The sequence below is a fragment of the Plectropomus leopardus genome, chromosome 15 (genome assembly GCF_026936395.1).
Source record: "Plectropomus leopardus strain MGB_pleo_1.0 chromosome 15, ASM2693639v1, whole genome shotgun sequence".
Lineage (NCBI taxonomy): Eukaryota > Metazoa > Chordata > Actinopteri > Perciformes > Serranidae > Plectropomus > Plectropomus leopardus.
This window is the reverse complement of record NC_142190.1, coordinates 27,638,756-27,660,309: the sequence shown is the minus strand read 5'-3', so window position 1 is coordinate 27,660,309 and position 21,554 is coordinate 27,638,756. Positions and strand designations below refer to the sequence as shown.

The 21,554-nt window shown below is 39.9% G+C and overlaps 1 protein-coding gene across 11 annotated transcripts in view; it reads left to right on the top strand.

Moving 5' to 3' along the window:
* LOC121952124 (RNA-binding protein Musashi homolog 2) overlaps positions 1 to 21,554 on the top strand; it is a 338,550-nt gene that overhangs the window by 242,081 nt on the left and 74,915 nt on the right. For all 11 annotated transcript variants that reach the window (XM_088088718.1, XM_088088717.1, XM_088088720.1 and 8 more), the window contains 2 exons: positions 2,446 to 2,528; positions 17,985 to 18,099. In XM_088088718.1, coding sequence (XP_087944844.1) covers positions 2,446 to 2,528; positions 17,985 to 18,099 — 198 coding nt within the window. The remainder of the gene's footprint in view (positions 1 to 2,445; positions 2,529 to 17,984; positions 18,100 to 21,554) is intronic.

Here is a 21,554-nt window from a genome sequence, read left to right as displayed (position 1 = left end):
AGGTTGATAGTGTCATAAAATATGATAACAGCTATTCAAAGCTTTATTTGAAAACCTCAAGAGAAGCTATTACATTTGAATATTAAAAAAAAGACATTCAATACATCCCTGCCCAAGAGATAGCAGCAGCTCTAAACAAAGAAATATGTGCTTTTCCCAGTGATGTGATGAATTTATGGAATAAACTGCCCAGTAGACTAATAGTACTTACCAAACAACATTCATGTGGTGATATCAGTATGATATGATCAGTATAGCAGACCAGTAAAATGTACACTAGCCAAATGGGAATTGACTTATCCACTGAATTAAATGTCATACAGATAAGGGTATTGAATCAGAAATCCTTAAAATTCAATGCTGTGATATAACATCTTAACATAGCCAGCAATGATAGACATTTATGTACCAAAGTGCATTTACTTAAGTACAGTTTTGCTGTACATGTACTTTACTAGAGAGTTACCATTTCATGTAGCGTTATATTTCTACTCTACATTTAATAGAGAAATATAGTTTTTACTCCACTAAATTAATTTGACAGCTTTAGTTACTCTGCAGATTAATCTTATGAATAAAAAATATATTACATAATGATGTGTTATCATAGCTCAAACCACCCAGCAGTATATTAAGTAGTTAAAATGAGCTCCATATTTACAAGCATTAAAGTGATGAACACATTAAATTTTTCAAAATTGTAAAACAGTAATATCATATGATTCTGCACTGGGTCATTCTGCGTAATCAATACTTTGACTGTTGGTACTTAGGTATATTTTGAGTCCAGTACTCTTTGTTCTACTTGTAACACAGTATTTTTACAGTGTGGAACTGCTACTTTAATTTAAAGAGCTGGATATTTCTTCCACCTGGATAGGGATATCAAAAATGAGATATTAAAGGAAAAAATACTTAAGTATCAACTACAGCTGCAACAATTAGTCAACAAAGTGATATTTTTTAATCGACAAAAAATTAATAGTACATATTTTGAAAGATAAGCAATCATTAATGTAATTTCTTCAAGCAAAAGCACCAAACATTTTTGCTTCGGGCTTTGTGTTATTTTCTGCTTTTCTCGATTTTATCTCAAACTTTGGAATGTTGGTTGGACAAACAAGACATTTGAGGACGTCCCTTTGGATTGTTGGAAACTGTGACCGGCATTTTTCACTATTTTCTGACATTTTGCAAAGCAAACAATGGATCAATTAAATGAGGAAATAATCTGTAGATGATGGAAATGATCGTTAGCTGCTGCCTGGTGCAAACAAGAGCTTTTGTTTGCATAGCATGTTATACCATATGTGATAGTAGGTGGATTTGTGCTTGTGTGCAGCATGCCAGGCTCTGAGAAGATCCTCCTCGAGTCTTTGACCTTGAGATTTGTCCTGTGAAGGAGATGATGACTGTGAGCTGATGTCTGAACGCATGAATGTGTCTTAACTTGTATGAAAAGGACAATAGTCACCATTGTTGAGCTCAGTCAACAAATTGTATATAAAGCTGCTTTGTCCCATTAGTGTATCAGCACCTTTACCCATTCATGACTATTTTTACTGTATCATGTGACATTACATGATCATAAATTGACGTGAGTGGAGTGCGTGTTAGTCAGATGGGATGTTGTCTGCGGTGACGGCAGGTTTTAAGCTCAATCTGAGGTGATTTTTATTTCATCACGGGGTGTTTGCCATTTTGAAAAGAATCTCATCTCCTTTCAGCGCCACTTGCTTGCCTTATTCACTAACTGTTTCTCTTTTGTGCAGTTTCCTCTTTTGCAAAAGTGATAGAATATCAGTTTTCCTTTCAAGCGCAGCTATACAGACACTGGATTGCTTTGTGCATCGCCATCAAAACACAGAGGAGAGCATTGCAATCCACTTGTGTTCAAAAGTCTGAAACCATCTCGTCTCTCTGTCTTTGTGTTAAAAGAGGGGTTAAGCTTTTATCCTATAAATATGGCATGAAAATCCCACTGTCAACGACGCATTCATTCTAAGGCCTGCATTAACATAAAAACGAGGGCTTGTTATACAGTGAGATTTCAATAAAAAGAACACAAAATGCATTTAATGAAATTCAGATGCCAGGCCCTAGCTCCCTGAATCTCATTAAATGAGCTTTGTGCTGTTTTTCCATCTTCTCTTTGTAGAAGAGGTCCTCGAGTGCCCTTAATAATGTGGCAGATTTCATCATATTCCTGATTTAAAGAGGACAATGTCTGTCTTGTTCACTTGTTCTTCTCCATGCCCGAGCCAATCTCCACAGATGTACTCTGCATAGTTTCTGGATGTGGCTCGTGATAATATTCCATCCTGTGCTGCATTTTTCTTTTTTAAGCTCCTGAAGTTTTGTTAAGGCTCTCCGCTAACTCATTCTTTCTCTCTCTCTTTCTCTCTCTCCCTCCCTCCCTCCCCTTCTCTGTTTCCCTCTGCATAGGATTTGGTTTCATAACTTTTGAGAGTGAAGACATCGTAGAGAAAGTCTGTGAAATTCATTTTCATGAAATCAATAACAAAATGGTAAGTCCACTCATTTTTTTTTCAATTCCAGGTGGGTGTTGAAGGATTAATATTTGATTTCTTCTTTTCCCCTAGTATTAATAGCGGAGTGTGTGTGTGTGTGTGTGTGTGTGTGTGTTCATATGCACAGGCTAACACAAACACACACACATACACACACACACACACACACACACACACACACACACACACTCTGGATCTGTGGGTCTCAGGGATGGGAAAGCAGTGGTGTGTACTGCCCACAAACCGTGAAATTGTGTGGCTGAGTTCTGCCTGTCAGGCTGAGGGACGGGAGAGTGGAGCCTGTCCCTCTCCTTTCTGAATCCTCGACCACACACACACACACACACACACATACACACACACACAGGTGGAGATGTCCAGGGGAGCAACAGGGAAGCTAGTGGCAGAGGCAGAGTTCATTAGTTGGGGATTAACACCTTCCACAGAGTCCCAGTGATGCTTGTTTTATTTACACCGGTAAAACGGTCATCTTCGAGCACCCTACAGAGTTCACTCGCACTTTTCCAAGTCATCATGTCTCTTATGATAATTGACAGGAGCCGACTTCAGTGTAGCGAGTGTGACATTAGGTCCTCCTTCACCCAGTTCCGCCCTGCAGGCCTCTCGAGAGAACTTGCATCATTTGAGCGCTTCTGTGGAAAGTGATTGACTGGAGGGAATACTTGTCTTACTGCTGAGGCTCTCCTCTCTCTCTCACTGTGTGTCTTCACTCTCTCCCAGTCTCCTCTCGAAACTGACTGACTGGCTATCTGACTGACAGAACCAGCGTAGTAGAACCATGTTCACCAGGGACCAGCCCAGGTCACACATGACCTCGGTATACATCCCTCTGCGTCCCCTGCTCTGCATCACAGTCCGCACTCAGGACCGGACAAAAAAAAAAAAGCCAGAGTGTGACAGAAATAACCGTATGGAAGATATTCGGTCACAATCAAAATGTCTCAGATCCTTTGACATGCAGGCAGAGCACTGTGAACACACGAATATCACACATCAACATGAAGCATGAATGCACACGCCAGAGGGTCTGTTTATGCACACAAAGCAAAACAAAGGCTGCCAGTGCTGTCAGTTCTTGATTTCAAAACACTGTTTACAACCTGTTTCTGCACAATTTGTTATGTTACAAAAGTAGCTGATAAGACGTTTGTTACCAGTGAATCTGATATCAATCCTCTCAAGCACATTTCTATATCAGTCAGTATTTTCTGCATCCCTCTCCAACTTTTACCGTGCAGAAAAAAAATGAGCCTCATTTAAGTCCAAGACACAGCCTATTTGTAAGGAGTTCTAATTAGATAATAATTGGATTGTAAACAATAGTGCTAATTAGGAATGCAAATGTGCTTAACAAATTGTAGGCCGAGTTAATGTTCAATAATGTAATAATCATTATTAATTCACACAAGGCTCTTTTCTCTTAAAGAAACCTTCATTTTGAGTTGATTTTGGCGGCCCCTGGGGACAAAAGCGGTATTGTTTTCATGAGCACTATCACCCAAATTTATATATATATCTTGATTTGTTAGTCCTTGAATTTGTCTTTGAAGCAAGTGACACAAAGATGCAACTTATCTTTAATATTCTTTTTCTTTTTTTTTTAACCCAACTGATTGCAGGATGCATAGTGATGGTGTAAAACCACGTCATGAAATGCATTATATTATATTATATATTATGTTATTATTTGTTTAAAAAATGAAGAATAAATCTGTCTACCTATTCTACCTTCTATATTCAGTGAAAGAATCGGGGAATCGGGGTAAAGTGAGACTAATTACCTTGGGCCCCAGTTAGAGTAGGGGGAGCTTGGAGTGAAAAGTTTGATTTTATTTTTCTAAGTAATTAGTGCCATAACATTGGCTGAATAAAGTGGTTGAAAAACTAAACTTTGTATTTTAAATTGTGGAGTGCTGACTGAGCCCCCTTTGATCCCTTGAGGATGCAAAATGGTTTAGTTTGCCCCTGCACTGGGATTAGTCTCTAAACACTGCTACTGTTGAGCTGGGTGACTGCTTATGCTCCTGGAGCACACTGTCATGCCTCTTCCCAGAAAAGGGAAGTCAGGGTTCCAAAAAAAAAGACAGAAAGGAAAGGAAAAGGAAGCAAACTGACATTGTAAAATGTAAAAGTGAATGACTGAGACATGGATCAAGAGAGAAAGGCCAGGGGCCCCACAGAGACTACTTATGCATAGAGCCCAGAGTATGGCACAATGGCCCTGATTGGAGAATTTATAAAGTAGTGTTATGAGCATGTGGGAAAATGTTAAACTGTTCCTCCCATGAGAAGCATGTATTCTATAAACCTTCAGCACCAGCAGCAGCAAAGATACTCAGGTCTACCTTCTGTTTGCATAGAGATACAATAACATTAATTCCTGTTAAAGCACCTTTCTTGAGAGAAGCACTTTGCCCTTAAGACATTATTTAAGACAAATAACACCACTTGCCTTCCATTCATTCTCTCTCTGCCGCCCATTCATGCATTGCAACTGCCATTATTATCATGAGAGATATTTTCTAGAGAGAAATTTATAGACAGTGAAGAAATTGTGTGTTATTTATATTTCTTCATCCTCTCACTCACACCCAAGCTGTCTGTGATGCATCATCTAACAGTCAGTGCATACACAGTTACTATTATTGCTATCAATATTTAGTAAATCGACTGAAGGGGCCCCTTTTGTTTGGAAGCCTCAAGTCTCTTGCACTTATGACCACATGCAACTGTGATGTGATACACTGTTGTGCATTGTTGTACGTCGCACAATGTCAATAGAAAATACATTTGCTGCCAGATGACTGCAAAGCCAGCCTGTGTGTGGTTTCTTATAAAAGGAAATGACACAAATGGAAGCCGTGTGACCCATCTGGGAGTCTCTGAGCAGAAAATCTGAGGATTATTGAAGGGGTACAGTATAAAAGGACAGAGTGAGGGTCACTTTTCTGAGGCTTTTGTCACCTATAAGGCTCCCTCTTGGCAACACCTACTGTACATTACATTTCCTAGGATGCAGGAAATACGCGTGTCCCTCTCCTGCAAAGCGCTGACATCTTGGAATGTTGGCAAAGAGGGAAGAATGTGGAGTGTGTTAAAAGCATTTTTCAAAGGCACTTCAGGTTTTTTTACCGTAGTCGCGCGGAGGAGAGTATTGGTTCTCTGGTGTCTGAAGCACCAGCACACAAAATAAAAAATGCCTCCTGTCTTCATCCTTATGAAGTACCATACAGAAATAGACCTCATCCATCCTCCCCGCGAGTGTTATCTAAGATGGTTCTTGAATAATTGATGCGGACAGAAATTCCACCCCACTTGGGAGGGTTGTGGATGTACAGGGCACCCCACCTTCTCCTTGCCCCGATCTCTCAAGGGCTCTGGCGGCGTAGTGGGTTGGTGCCCGCTCAGATGTGAGTGACTGGACCTTTTAGTGACTTGGTCAATCACCCCCGTGTTCGTGTGCCACCGAGGCCTCACTCTCAGGAGCAATTCCTCTCTGTCACAGTGAGTTCAGCCTCATTTATAATTAAAAATAGGGTGCTGCTTAGCAAGAAGCTATGCCCCACCAGTTGCACTCACTTCTGTAGATGGTTTTGCAGGATGTGATAAAAGTATGGATTATACTGTGCAGGGCTACACATTACTTTAGAACCATGATTTAGCAGCTGCACCTTTATTAAAGCAAGTACATATTTTGGAGTAGAAATCAATAAGCATAAGATAGCTTGTCAGTTTCTCACACTGTGCGGTTTCCTCATATATGAACGGTTATCATACTGTAGTGAGACAGTCACCTTAAAGGGATAGTTCAGTTTTTTTAACAGTATACTCTGTTAAGTAGATGTAAGTCAGCATGCCCCCAGTTTGGAGCAGCAAGCAGAAGTCTGACACAGATACTAAGAAATGTCTTGCTGTGGATGGGGGCCAGAAACAAAATTTATTTTAGCCACCTAAAAAAAAAGTTTCACCTGAAACAATCAGTATTTGCTGATGTGTACTCTATATTGATAACGTTATTACTGCTTTACCCTAATGTCAGACATTGATTTCCAACGGGAAAATGAAGTCGTTATATTGCTCTCTTCAAAACCAAATCCATTGAGAAAAACATTGATTTGACATTGCTGAGCACAGGAGCTGCTGGTCAACCACTGCCTCATACTATTATTTTGTTTGTGTTATTGTCTAACTTTGACATTTAAAAGGATTATTTGGGATTCACCAAAGTCACACAATAACACAAACTAACTAACTGATCGAAGCACCTCCCCTGGTCAACACCCTAAAATTACTGTTATTGTCAATGGAGTCTGGTGGCTTTGACTAAAGTAGAGAAGGAGAACTGAGGTCTTTCCTGTCAGAACTGTCTTTTTAACAGAGAGGTAAAGCAGTGAAAATACTTTCTGTATAGATGCACTTAAACTGATAGTATTTTTATTGTGGGACTTTTTTTAGGTGGCTAAAATATGCTTTGTTGCTATTGCCCATCCACAGCAATGCATTGCTTAACTCCTGTGTCGGTATTCCTGTCTGCTTCTTCAAACTGAGTGTGTGCCGACAGACATCTACTGTACATAATACACTGACCATGGATAAGTAGCACATATAACCCCACTTCAAGAAAATCAGAACCATCCCTTTAAGACAACCAAAGAAAGGTTGTGAATTCCATTGCCAAAGACAGGAGTCCCTCTATCACTCCCCACCCTGCCGTTATGCATGCGCAGCTAATTCATAATAATACCTATCAAGTATTGGCTCTGATGAGCGAGCAGTGTGCCATTAAAATGGACTCACATTGGTTTTAGTCAAGTGCTTCAAGGTAATGTTCTTTAATGTGTCATTTTTAATATTCAACAGTAGCGAATGAACACAACAGGAGGGAGGAATTTTCTGTTAGTCGTCAATTTCTCACTGTGTCTTCCTGACATGACCGACCAATTACTGCGCTGAGGAGCAGAATAAGCTCCGACTCTCTGAGCCGCCAAGGAAAATACTAATGCTGGGAGGCATTCATACATCAGCCTTTATTATATAGATACAGATATACTCGGCACATTGTATTGATACAAGAAGAATTGTGAAGAAAAATGGCATCATGTAATATTATTATGGATGCTGCATTTTTTGTACAACAGCACTATATAGTGAATTTTTTTATTGCTGAGGGAGTCGTTTGAAAGCATCATTTTCCTTAGAACTTTTTCTTTTTAACTTTCATCCTAATACAGTTTAACTTCTAGACAGAACAGAATTTAAAATTAAGTCTTTTAAATAACATTTTGCCAGTTAATTCATGTTTTCTATGCAGTGCTAAGATCAAATAGTAACACTAAGAAGAGGAAACTTTTTAAAAACTGGTTAGGACCATATAGTTTTTTTACCTGCAGTTTTACTCAGATTACAGAAGTGAGTGACAAGACCGTCTCAACAGGATAAAGCACCCTACTGTAGGAAATTCTCTTCTTTTATAATTATAGTTTTCTTCGTTTCATGATGTAATTTCCTCTGGAGACAAACTCACTTTGCAGTAAGTAGCTAGAGTTCAAAACCATTGTATTGCAGTCTGCATAGACTTTTCTAGCTCTACTTTTAAGACAGTAAAAGGTTGCATTGGCAGATAAGTACCCTGTGCAGTGTTTTTTGAGTTTCACTCAGGAACTAATGTACTTATGCAAGGACTCCCAAGTATTATACACAAGATAGTAAAGCTTCAGTAACTGTATATATTATATTAAAGTAAAAAACTGTTGCAATCTAGGTTTGTTTCGGTCTGAACAGTGAGGTGGACATGAAATAGCAACTTTAAGGTAAAATAAAAGTGAAATATTAATATATATTATAATAATAAACAATTATATATATAATAACAAATAGAAATTGAAAAAAAAAATAGTTCAAGTACTATTGCTGAGAAAGGAATAATTACAATATAGAATTATACAATACTAACAATTTAATTATTCTCGCTAAAATATTTATCTTCCCACAGTATTCCATCACAATTAACGTTAGAATATGAATTACTATGACTGCCAGGGTTGGATTTTAGTAACATTTTTGCATGACGTCAATGCTAATTAAGAATCCAAATTGCCAAGTGTGTGTGTGTTTCTTTAAATCAGATCATAATCTGATTGTAGGAGGTGTATTTCCTAAAAACATGTACGATGTTCATGCATCATAAGAACGTCAGTAGTTCATGAAGCCCAACAACTTCAACATTGGCTTAATTTTTCGGTGGCTTGGTGGAGGCATGTTCCAAAAATCTCAGCAACAAATCTTATCCATCCAATGGGAAAGTCAACATATTTGGAGTTGGTTTTAAGACATAAATTGACACAAGCGGGTATTTTTGTGCTGACTTTAACACCATGGGTGTTAAGCTCCTGATTTTGGTGTGATAAAATTCCCACCAGCTGCATGACAGTCATATTCTTGATGGGGAAAAAATGAAATAACAGCCTTAGCAGCCTCTCCTACAAATAAAACAGACCTAATGCTTACATTTAAAAGTATAAAAAGCATTTAAAAAAAGCATGTAGTCACTTCTAGTTAGCAGACCTAACCATATTGTTAAACTGTGTGAAGTTAATATTTAATACATAAGGAACTACAATTCCTTGAATACTACAAAAGAGCTGACGAGGCTGGATAGTTTGAAAGATTATGTTTTCAAGGAGCAGTTCACCTAATTCAATCAGTCGGTGGATGTTTTACATTTAGTTGTGATAAAGTTTCTGTGATATTAGTAACCTATAGCATGTATGTTACGTCTGTAAGTAGATCAGCTAACAAAATCTAATTACCTTGAATCAGACCCATATTCTGGGTTTGTGAGTGCCAGCTGTACCAGTTCTAATGTTGTGTGTTGAACCTGCAAAACAATCAGCTTTGCTGCCGATGAACATTAAAGTTTAAAGCCCTCAAACCAGAGGCCATGAAGTCAAGTGCCTGTGTGTGTGTGTGTGCGCGTGCGTGTGTGTGTGTGTGTGTGTGTGTGTGTGTGTGTGTGTGTGTGTGTGTGTGTGTGTGTGTGCGTGCGTGCGTGCGTGCGTGTGTGTGGTGTTCGCCTAGTTCTTATGTTGTATAAATCACCCCTGGACACACTTGGCTCTAACTAGCTATCGCTATTTTTAAAGCAGATTTCTGCAGAGAGAATCTGCAGTCTCTGGGTGTTGAAAATGTCTTTGAAAATATATTTTTTTAAAGTTAAATCTTTAACAGTGTTTGAACATCAAGTGCCTAATAAGGAAGTAGGACCACCCTTTGGAGGAGTTTGAGTCCCTCATGTAGTGCTGCCTTACAGGTTCTGGACTGTGAGTAATTGGATGTTTACCCTTCATTGAAGAAGGAAAGCTTTGAGGGATGAAGGAGGTGGAAATCCATCCCGCACTCTGCTCTACATGACGTCCCATAAAAGACACATGATGTTCAGATCTGCTGATTGAGGAGGTGATGGAAGCCATTTGACATCAACATGATGATCATGGCATTACTTTTGAATGTGTCTCTCTGTGTTTATGGGGACAATATCACCTTAGAACATAGAAACATGTTAAAGCAAACATTTTTGGCACCGCAGGGAGCACCTGGTTCTTAAAATGACCTCATATTCTGTAGCTTTTACATAACCATGCAGAGATATCATCAGACATAATGACTCCTGTAAGATTGCTAGCCATTGAAGGCATCATTTTGCTTTATCTAAAACTTCTTATCATTATGGTACGTTATCCAGATTCTTTTATTGACAATGGATGCAAGCATTTCAGAATGGAAGGTCTGCAGTAAATACTCTATTTTATAAAACATATGACATGTACTTTTTGTTTGGACTGGTTCACAAAGGTCTTAAAGTGACTCTTTCACCCCTCTTGAGTGTCTGTTATTAACCCCAGAGAGTCTTGAAATATCTGTAGCTGACCTATAGTGGAAAACAGATTCGGGGGCGATATTCACAAAACACCCTTAAGGCTAAAAGTAGCTTTAACTGCCAGAGCTAGGAGAAACTCAGCACAAACTTTAGGACTCTGGAGTTTTTAGTCTGAGAGGAATTCAGAAAGTATTTCAGGTCTGAAAGTTGATCGCAAGTCTGAGAAAGAAGTTCAAGGTAGCCTAAAGGAACGCTCACAATCAGTCAGCTGCTGTTATCATGCCAATAGTTTTGAATATTACAAAGATAAATAACTTTTAATTGTTGAGTTTATGTGATTTAGGGGGATGTATTTGAATAAAATTGAATATATTCATAAATAAATGTATAACTTTGTTTTCTTTGGTGTATAATCAACTGAACCTTAGAATCGCTCTATTTTCTTGCTTTGGAATGAGCTATTTATATTCACATTAGTGGCAGGGCCTTGCCAACTTAGTCTGTCATGTTGTTTCTACAGTAGACCAGAATTTAGATGTCAAATATTGATTGTAGATAGGCCCATTCCTGTTTTCGCGTTGGCCACCATAGTTCTCCTACACCCTTGGCACACAGTAGAAGTTTCAGTTGGTTGCAATCTGCAACCTCACCACTAGATGTCACTGAAACTTATACAGCCAACCTTTAAAGGCATGTTTTTATGGCAGAGAGTGATAAAATTCCAATCTATTTGCCAATTAGTCAAAACAAACCAAGAGATTGTTTGCACAAATTTGCATTACTATCGCCACAGATAAAACAGTTTGCATTGCAAGACCAAAAAAAAAAAACCAAAAACAAAAAGAATCAAACCAAAATTTGTCCAACAGTATATTAAGTGTACAACAACCCCACCAAGTTAAATAAATAAAGCTGGTTTTGTAGCCATAGCTAGATTTTCAGGAGACATTGGTGCAATATTTAAAACCTTGTAAAGGTGTCTATCTATAGATACAGGACTATCACATCAATATTTTATTTTGCTGCATTTATGACATCTCAAATTTTTAAATGACATCTACTTGCTAACCTACCGATCATTTACTAAAGATATAATAAATAAGTTCATCCATGAGACATGATGTCATCCCTGGCAACAGAGTTAACCCACCCCTTCTCTTAGCTTAGGAGTTTTCTCAGTTCCTTAGTAAGAGAATTGCTCTTAAAAGGAAACTCTCTGTAAGGAGCTTTTGGTACAATTTTGGAGGATTCCGAGTGATAAGATAAGATCCTTTGTGCATTTCGCCCCTGGTAATCTTGGAATCACAGGAATTACAATGGATTCTTATAGAGGCAAGTTTTCAAAGGAGAGGAAAGTATCAAATTGTCTGTAGAAACTTCTCAAAAAGACTCAAAATCAGCAAAATTTCATTTTCTGCCTCATAGTAGATTCAGTAGTTCAAGTCCAAAACACTCACAAAAATATTACTAAATGCAATGCAACTGCATCGCCCTGTCAAGCATGCATGCAAGCACCTGCCACGCTTAGCTGTATAGAGTGCTCTTTTGTTAGACCTTTTTCTTCACATAAACTGCTGAAGGATTTCGCTTTAAAAAAAGAATATTGTTTTAAGTTAGTTATCAGTCATTTTGCTCTTCGACTCAACCAGTCGTTAAATGGTTGTGAGCGGCCTTTTCTTTAAGTGAATAATCCCACACCACCATGCCTGATGTTGTGCATTCAGAGCCGTGACATTTCCTAACTTTGCAGTCTATGTGTTTTGACTGTTCAGCTGGGAGTGGGCGCCGGAGTAAATGAATCACACTGTTTCCTTTCTTCAGTCTGCCAGTCGTCTGATGGAATCCATTCACTAGTGGAGCTAATAGTAGCCGCACACCTCCCCCTCTACACACACACTCACACACACACACACACACCACACCCACAACACTCGTCCCTGAAGGACAGCCATTGACAGTCCATCCCGCCCACACCTTCCCGTTACACCTACAAGGTTAATATGTATAGGAGATGTATTGAAAAGGTCATAACTAGAGTGTCTCTCTGCTTTATATCACAGGGTTTGTGCATGAAAACAAAGGCAGTTGTTTGTTTGATTCTTCATCAGTTGCGCTGTTTTACTACACTGATCATGTGAGAATGCGAGGTCCTGCAAGTGCATATTGCCTTATGTTTGTGTGCATATTGTTTGTGCACCTCCTAATTTCAATATCAAGCTCCGTTGTTGCTGGATGGAGTTATTTTTAAAAGAATAATAACCTCAAAAATCCTGATTTCATAACCAGAAAAAAATACACTGGCAGAACAAAATAAAATATTCTGCAATGACACAGGAATATTTGAGGTTTTTAGATGGAGGTGATATGGAATTTATTACTGATTTACTTTATTGCTTATTTGTCTCACTCTGAATTCAAAAGCAGGAACAGAAGCCGTGGATAAGCTTTAGCAAGGTGCCTGTTTTAGTGTCCTTCACAACTTGGGAATGTGTTTTCCCATTTATCAATGCTTGCATGGTGATATAAATTGCACAAACAAATTATTTTATTGACATTAACACATCATGAAGCCTTATCATTAAACCTGTAATCTAAACATTCAACTGGTCAGCATTCCAATTAGAAGAGTTCAACCGAAAATCGAATGTGGTAAATGAAGCACAAAAGGCTACTTTTTTTTTCAATTCTGCACATTTGTCAGAAAAAAATGTTTGTATTGTGTATTTCTGCAATCTACAAATTAGTTCAATTTGTACATTATTTTGTAGCAGATACATTGAAACATTTCTAAATAAAGCTGTGGTGATGGTATTTTTAGGTTTAGGAACAAAAGCCACTTGGTTATATGTAATAAAAGATTATATTTTGGCAAAGACCACCCACATTTGATGGCACAAAAGCAGGGAAAAGGTTGGTGAAAAACATCCAGGTTATGTCGCTCAAATGCTGCTGGGATATGATGCAATGTGTTGTTAAAAAAAACATCCTGTTTCAGAGCAACAAACACCACAGGGGAACAGCATGTTGCTAAAAACATCCAAGTTTGGTATTAAAACACCCAGATTCTGTGCCACAAATCCTGCCAAGAAAGAAAGAGAAGAAAGAAGAAAGAAAGAACAACCAGGTGTGGTTAAAAAAAAAAAATGGTGTTATCATGTGTGCTGGTCTTGAACAGTGTTCTGAGGAAGGGTCTGCAGCTTTGCAGCCACATTATCAACCATCCCCTCACCCTTGACAAAGTCAACTCATACACCACATGACTTGAAACTTTGATATGTTACATATGAAATGTATGAATAGAACATATCCACAGCTTGCAGAAACATACAATATAAATATCTTCACGACTGGGCTCTTGTATCTTATCGTGCAAGACTTTCCTGACATGAGTATCCACAGGCTGCTATATGTCAACATCTGTCTCCTTATAGCACACAGCGTTCAGGGGTCATTTCCTGTCGTTGCTCTGGATTACTTTTTACTGCTGACAAACTGGGCTGCAGGTTGCTTGGACCAGATCCAAGGCCCACTTTTTTTAAACAGCTGTAGGTGGCATGATGCAGTCTGAATGAGTGCACCAATAGCTCAAACAAACACAGCAAAGAGCTCCCATGTTGGTGTAATTCAACCGTGCAACACACTGTTTTAGAAATACATTACTATAAAGACTAATTTAAACTTTTTTATAGTGTAGTGATACTCAACTTGACTTGCTTGCCAGTTGCAGCAGCCCCATAGATGTTTCTAGGATTTTAGAACATTTTTAAGGATTTTAGAACATTTCTCAGATTTTAGAACATTTCTCAGATTTTAGGACATTTCTACGATTTTAGGACTTTCGTAGCATGTCAGTCCTTTTTTTGAGGATTTAAGGTCATTTCTAGGACTTCATTACATTTCTAGGATTTTAGGTCGTTTCTAGAATTTTAGGTCATTTCTAGAATTTTTGGACTTTTCCAAGATTTTAGGATATTTCCAAGATTTTAGGATATTTCCAGGATTTTAGGATGTTTTTGAATTTTAGGACTTCTCTAGGATGTGAGCAGGAATTTTCCTTTCTAGGAATTTAGGACATTTTTGGGATTTTGGGACATTTCTAGGATTGAAGGACATTTCTAGGATTTTAAGAGATTTCTAGGACTTTAGGACATTTCTAGGAATTTAAGATATCTCTAGGATTTTAGATTTTGGGGGCCAGATTTGGCCCGTGGGCCATAAGTTAAGTATCACTGGTATATAGGCTCTGCTGTTTGGCTCTCTGTGTTCCTCCCTGCCTGGCATCTTGGGTTACAGAGTGACACATATCTCAGAGATAAGCTATCAACTGCAGTATGTCAGTGCAGTGACAACTTCTCAATATATGTAGAGAACACGCATGTTGAAGTAAATATACCTTGTCAACACTGGCAGGAATTCACTTCAACAGTAAGCTGTCGTGCACACAGTATGTGTATGTTTGTGTGTGTGTGTGTGAGGGTGTTAGCTCCTATTTTCACACAAAACCATGTAACTTTCCTGGCACTGAAGGCAACGCAGGTTAAAGGGGTTTCCCAATTTCTCTACAAGGTACAATGGCTCTCAAAGACCTCCGTATACCACATCTAAATGGCAGATCATGATACTTTTCGCAGCGCAGTATTGTGCTGCCTTTATAACTTCGCGAGTCATAATTCAGTGCAGTATTTGCAGTTCAAATGATGGCATGTAAGTGTAATGTTTTCCAACAGTTGCTGAACCTTTGCAGTGCTTCACCGTCAGGCTCAGGATTGTCTTGCCGTCCTCTCTGTTCTCCTCTCTTTGACTCAGTTCACTCTTGAAAGCTCCTGCCTCCCTCCCTCACACACTCCTGTGTGTGTTTGAAGCAGGTGAACACCCACACACTCACACCACCACAGTTCCTGGCTCCTGGCTGGTTTTTAAATCCATGACAAGGAGCCCTCTCTCTGAATATCAAAGATCGGCATCTGAGAGCATGTAGGCATGACTCACACCCGGGCCTGTCTTACTCCCAGCAGGCCCACCTGAGCGTCCAACTCGGTGGATGTGGCTACTGCTGGAGGACGCTGAGCAGACACCGTCTCTGAACTCCACTGTATTTGTCAACCCGGCTATGTGAACATGTGGAAATCTCAGCAGTGCTCTGAGATTTCTAACCAGCCCGTTTGTCCCACCCAGTTCCTGCTTCCATGCCGGGGGGTCATTCCCTGACGATGAGAGCGCCTGTGCTCTCTTCAGCACAATGTCAAAGCATTGCAGGCGAGCAAGGAGGGCAGAGCAGCTGTGACAGCTACAAAGTGGCTGAGGGAACTGTGTACTTTAGTCGGTCTGCTTCAAATGAAAGGGCTGCTAACAGCAACAAATCACAGCTGTGCAACGCTGCAACTTTCCCTCTGTGATAGCAGCCTTTTTCCATTCCCTCTTTACATTTCTACCTCTCTGCTCCTTGTTATACTATTCATGTAGCCAGTGGCGTGTCCAGACTATTTTTACTCAGGTGGCCCAAGAGGGGCACTGACTTATGCAGCGGTAGCATGAAGTACGTGCGCTGCTGCGGGCACACACATTGGCATAGCTTTAATTTACCTTTTTTTCTCTCCATTTTCCATACCTGCTTAAATTACTAACATTGCAGTGTTTTACAGTAATGTTTATAGTTCAGCTTAAAAGACAAACAGACCTGCCCATCAGAACACAACAGAGTGACACCACGCAAATGTAAAATAAAGCGTCCATACTTTGTTAAAGAAATTGTTCCTCCAAATGTAAATAGTACAATAGCAAATATATAGTGCAAACAAAATTAAAGTGTGAAAAAAAATTTAAATAAATAGGCCCGTCTGAACAAGCTTTTTAAATAAATGTATTTATTATATTTTCTTTTTTTCTTTTTTATTTTTTTAATGATACTGATTTATTTATATTATATAATTTAACTAAAATGGTAAGATCCCTATGTGCTCAGCTGAGATTGGTTTTTATACCGCTGATCGTTGAAACTGGATGGTATATGAATATAGAAGAAGAAATGCAGATTTGTCATGTTTTTTGGCTGATATGGAAAGCAACTTTTTCGTTTAGCAACATTAACAGTATTTTTTATTATTATTTATTATTTTATTATTATATTTTTTTTAAAAATAAAGTAAAATTGGTCGAGTCAGACACTACTCTGGCACATTACTAACCGAAAATTCAGTTTCTCATTAGACAGTTCAAACAGACTGTGCAGATAGTCATAATGGGCTGGCCAACCAGATTTCAGGGTGGCCCATTCCACCCGAGCCCGCTTCTTAGACACGCCCCTGCATTTATCACAGGAACTTGGTACGGACGATAAGTTTTATTTCAACTTGCAAAGTGCATGTGTGAAAGTGTGTGAAAGTGTGCGAATGTGCGCCGCTGGCCTGTCAGAGTCGTATATTTGTATGGATGCCGGGGCTGCACCTCGGCTAAGGTGTACACAACGCTGGCGCAGTAGCCTGTCTTGTGCAGCAGGCCAAGATGACATGTGAATCGCAGCAGCCGAGAAAGCCCTGCTTAAGTGGAGGCAGTAGGGAGAAGCAGCCGAGAGCCAGGAGGCAAACAGACAAACAGATGGACAGGCTGATGCCAAGCAGGCAGTGGAGCAAATAGATTGTGCAGCATGGTGAACAGACTCAGCCTACCAAAGAAACAACCAACAGACACAAGACCATGCCACCCCTTGTCAGCCGATCGTGCTTCTCTATAATTCATCGAGATAGGATAGATATGTGGTAAATAGGACTCTCATCTTCCTCCTTCTCCTCATCTGTCCCTGTCACATCCCTCATTTGATATGTGTTATGTAGGAGGAGGAGATGTCAGTCTTGCAAGATGGGAAATGAGCAAAACCTGTGTGTGTGAGAGAGAGAGAGCTGGAGTGAGAGGGAGAAATGCAGGGGAGAGATGGGTGCTGCGGGTGGAATTGGACTGCGGGGCACTGGGGACTTCAGCCCAGCAGATACACACAAAATAGAACCATTGAGCGCAAAAAAAAATACTCAGAAAACACACTGTTTTTCACCCGCGTCAGATTTTAAATGCGCTGCCCTTGCAAGTTAAATGAAACATTTTGTCAAGCGAGATTATTGCTTTTGAGATTATTCTGTTTGGATTAAACAAAGAAGCGCCTTTAACAAAGAACCGACATACTGCCACACAGCGGGACTGCAGTAATGGCATTGCAGAACAGAGCTTCTCCTACCTTGATGTCTCAGAAACACTTGGAAAGTATTAAGCTTGTATTTCCCTGAGGCATTGGGCACATGCTCACTGGAGCAATAACCTTTGCTTTAATGCAGGAGGAGCATGATTGTAAGTTTTCCTCAGAGACCTTCCTCTAAAATGTGAGGTGCTCAGATTGACTCAGTCTTGTTTTTCTCTATGGAAAACATCTAGCGCTGTGCAAGTCAAATAGAAAACCACCTTAAAGAGCTGAGACAGCCCTGTCAGATCTGTCTGGTTGTGTACCTACACAGTCTAATGCTTTGCCTGTGTGTGTGTGTGTGTGTGTGTGTGTTTGTCTGTCTACATAGGTAGAATGTAAGAAGGCCCAGCCCAAGGAGGTGATGTTCCCACCAGGTACGCGAGGGCGAGCCAGGGGTCTGCCCTACACCATGGATGCCTTCATGCTGGGGATGGGCATGCTGAGTGAGTCGCACTCACACCATCTTACACAATAACACGTACATAAACATCCACATCTATAAACATCCTTTACATGACAAACAGGTTTAAAAATCATGCTGGAAACGTCCATCGAATATAGAAATTATGCATAAAATTCTTCATGTTTGAAACAACAAAAACAAATTTTCTACCAGGGTGCAAGCAGAAACATATCATAGCCATGAGCTAAGATGGTGGGATTTAGCCAGCATGGACTGTTGAAAGTTAAAAGTTGTGAAGGATCAAGACCTTTGACAGTTTGTAACTTAAAGGTTTTATGATGAGCTTGTCTTTTGTTGACGTTCCTGGATGGCGGGACAATTTACGTTTGTTATTTGCATTGTGTCTTTTCGAAATGCGCTTCTGCTCTCACAGAAAATGTACAGTTTCTGCTCGTTACTTGCAATTTAAAAAAAAAAAAAACACTTACAACATAGGTAAAACACTTTTACGTTTATTTCCTTGTGCAATAAAAGCATATAGTTTGGTTTAGGCAATAAAAGCATATGAATAGATTTCGAACAGCAAACAGCAAGCCCGAGTATTTTAGACCTCCCCTCCCTCCTGAGACTTTCCAGCTCCTTAAATCACAGCAGCTTCCAACGGCGTCACCAACTGCCTTTAAAGGTGCATCTTTGCGTCGTTGCCTGATGCTAACATCACTGACAAAGCAGCGATATTTGACAAGTTGTGAGTGAGAACAGTTTGGGCATGTTTCAGGTACATACATGAACATGTCTTGTGCGTTTTGTGATGATTGGGTCAGTGGTTGTAGAGTGAGGTGTATTTATGTTATGAGCTATGTCCTTTTCAATATTATTGGTCAGTATGTTCAAAACAAGCTTTTATGGACTTATGAAAAGCTTGGTCCAATAAGGTTCCAAGAGACTTACTGGCAGAAATCAGATATATGGTTTACGAGGAGATGTCAATAATGTGTTTTTAAAAACCACATTTGGTCTGAAAATGTGGTCAGGTTGACTTCTGGTGGCAAATTTGGATAGTGAGTACAAATGGTATATGTTGTGTGTAAATCAGTTGTGGAGTTTGATTTACGTATGACTTTTGAAAGGTGACCTTTAGTTTTAATCGATCAGCTCAGTTGGGGTCATATATTTTTCATGTGTTCATGATGTATCACCTCATGGGAACATTACTGAAGAAAAATAATAAAATAGCACAAACAACAAAAGGATTCAGCAAATTTTGGCTTGAAGCCCTTAAAATATGTAACATTACATGTGTATGGGAGGGTTCAGACGAGGCGTCAAACACAAACGCCATTCAGTCATCAATTCCTACCTTCTAAAAAAAACAACTTATGCAAACTCTTGTCTAGATAGCCCCATTAGGTGGGCGCTGCCCCTAATTAGGCTGCTTCAAGGTGTGCCACCAGTGGCCACTGTGGTCTATTTCTGGTCGAGTCTGGTACAGGCAGCCCCTGGGCATATAGGAGCAGACCAGCACATTAGCAGGCTAAATGAAGAGGAAAATTGGTGTAATGTCATATTAAGGATTCATCACTGTGCCCCCCTTAATGGGTAATGAAGGGGACACACATGTCAGGGAGAGATCTCATCTACAGGGACCTCAGCTGCTGGCCCACCCCTCTTCATTACCATCCAGCCCATGCCTGTGGCCCTTTTTATTTAACACTATTGCACTCTCTGCCTCCCTCCCTTCCTCCGCACCCACCCACTGTCTCTCTGTCTGCCTATTTATCTGTCTCACTATCCACCTATCCACCTTTCTGTCTGTCTGTCGTTCACATTTCCTATGCATATAATTTGTATGTGCGACCCAGCCAAATGGATTTGCCCTCACATAAAAGATTTATTTTTTCCTTCAAAAGCAAAAGAGACACGCAGCTGATTGTAAGAGACTCATTTTGCCATGCAAGTCCCCCCCCCCCACTCCCTTCGCAGGTGCAAGCAGAACCACAGTCATGCATTTTTATCTCTGCCAGGTAACGTCATGTTGAAAGCGGCTTTGAAGGTCGTCACAAGCACTTTTTACACAGAGATCGTGCTTTAGTCCCTCCTTTACGCCTCCTTTACATTTCTACACAGAAACAAAACAACAGTAGCATCGTCTCCGCTCCAGAGTGTCATTTTAAATAACACCTGGCATCGCGGAACCGAAAGAGGTGTGACGGGCGTGACGTTTAACACAACAGTGTGGGTCTCTTGTGTGACTTATAACATACAAGTCAGCAGTGCTTTATAAATAATAACAATGTCATAACATGGCAAAAACAATCATTTACCATCGGTTATATGCCAGCCTTCTGCTCAGAGGTTAAAGAGCTTCTTTTTTTTTTTTTTTTTTTCAATTTGCGGACATTTATGCCGATCAAAACGTTACACCTGTCCTGCCCATGTTCCCGTCCTTTCGGCCATCCTAGACTGTTTCGGCACTGTTACTACCTCCGGTGGCAGCTTAAAGGCGAGATAACTCTGTCCCCCACATTCTGCAGTCGTATCTTATATACAGAATGGCGAGGCGGCGCGGTGACCCAATATTCCAGGCGGTGTAAATGGGGCGTCGCTTGTCTGTACAGTTTCATAAAGTGTCATGGTTAATCCAGGGATGACCTTGCCATCAGACTGACTATAGATCTGTTTGTGGTTAAAGTCTAGATCAGACTAGACAAGTGCTCCTGTCAGCTCTATCTACGTTGTTCAGTTCCATCTCATCCGTTGGAAGTATTTAACAAGCACAGTGAACTTTTCAGAACTTATTACAGACTAATGTGTCTGTGAAGAGGACGGCACTCTTCCCCTCCACTGGGAGACGGCAGGCGGAAAGGCAGTGATGTGCTCATGTGAGAATATTAACAGCCAACTTGTTTGGAGACACTCTTATCTAAATGAAATTGGAACAAGGACAGCGAAACATTCCTTTATATAATTTGCATTTAGAAAAAGGGGACCCTAGGCTCATTATTTAAGAAAGTGTAAGCTCCTTTTGTGCCAAATCTCATTAAAGCCATCCCTTGCTCCTTTGTTTACCGCCTCTAATCGAGGCATTTATCTTTATTGTGTTGTGCCCGATGTATGTTTGCTGAAATTAATACACATTTGAGCCTGGGCGAGGTATGGGTGTACCAGATGGATAATTGATTTTAAAGTGAATCAGAACTGTTGAGCCATAAAATAGGTACATTAGCATGCATATTAATAAGGCAAATAAGAGCACTAAGAGGCCGCCACCAGGCCAGACACAATGGCAGGCTTCATTTAGTGAAACACACTGGGCTCTCTTCTTCTCTTTTCTTCTTTTCCTCCCACTCTCTTGTTTGTATTCACACACTAAGGATTTTATGAGATAGCAGCTTAACTTAGCATGTATCTTAATCCACTTTCTCCGACACTTTCATATTCCTCCCCTTATATACTCAGCGCACACATCTCCCTGCAGATGCTTGGGTTAGAAAT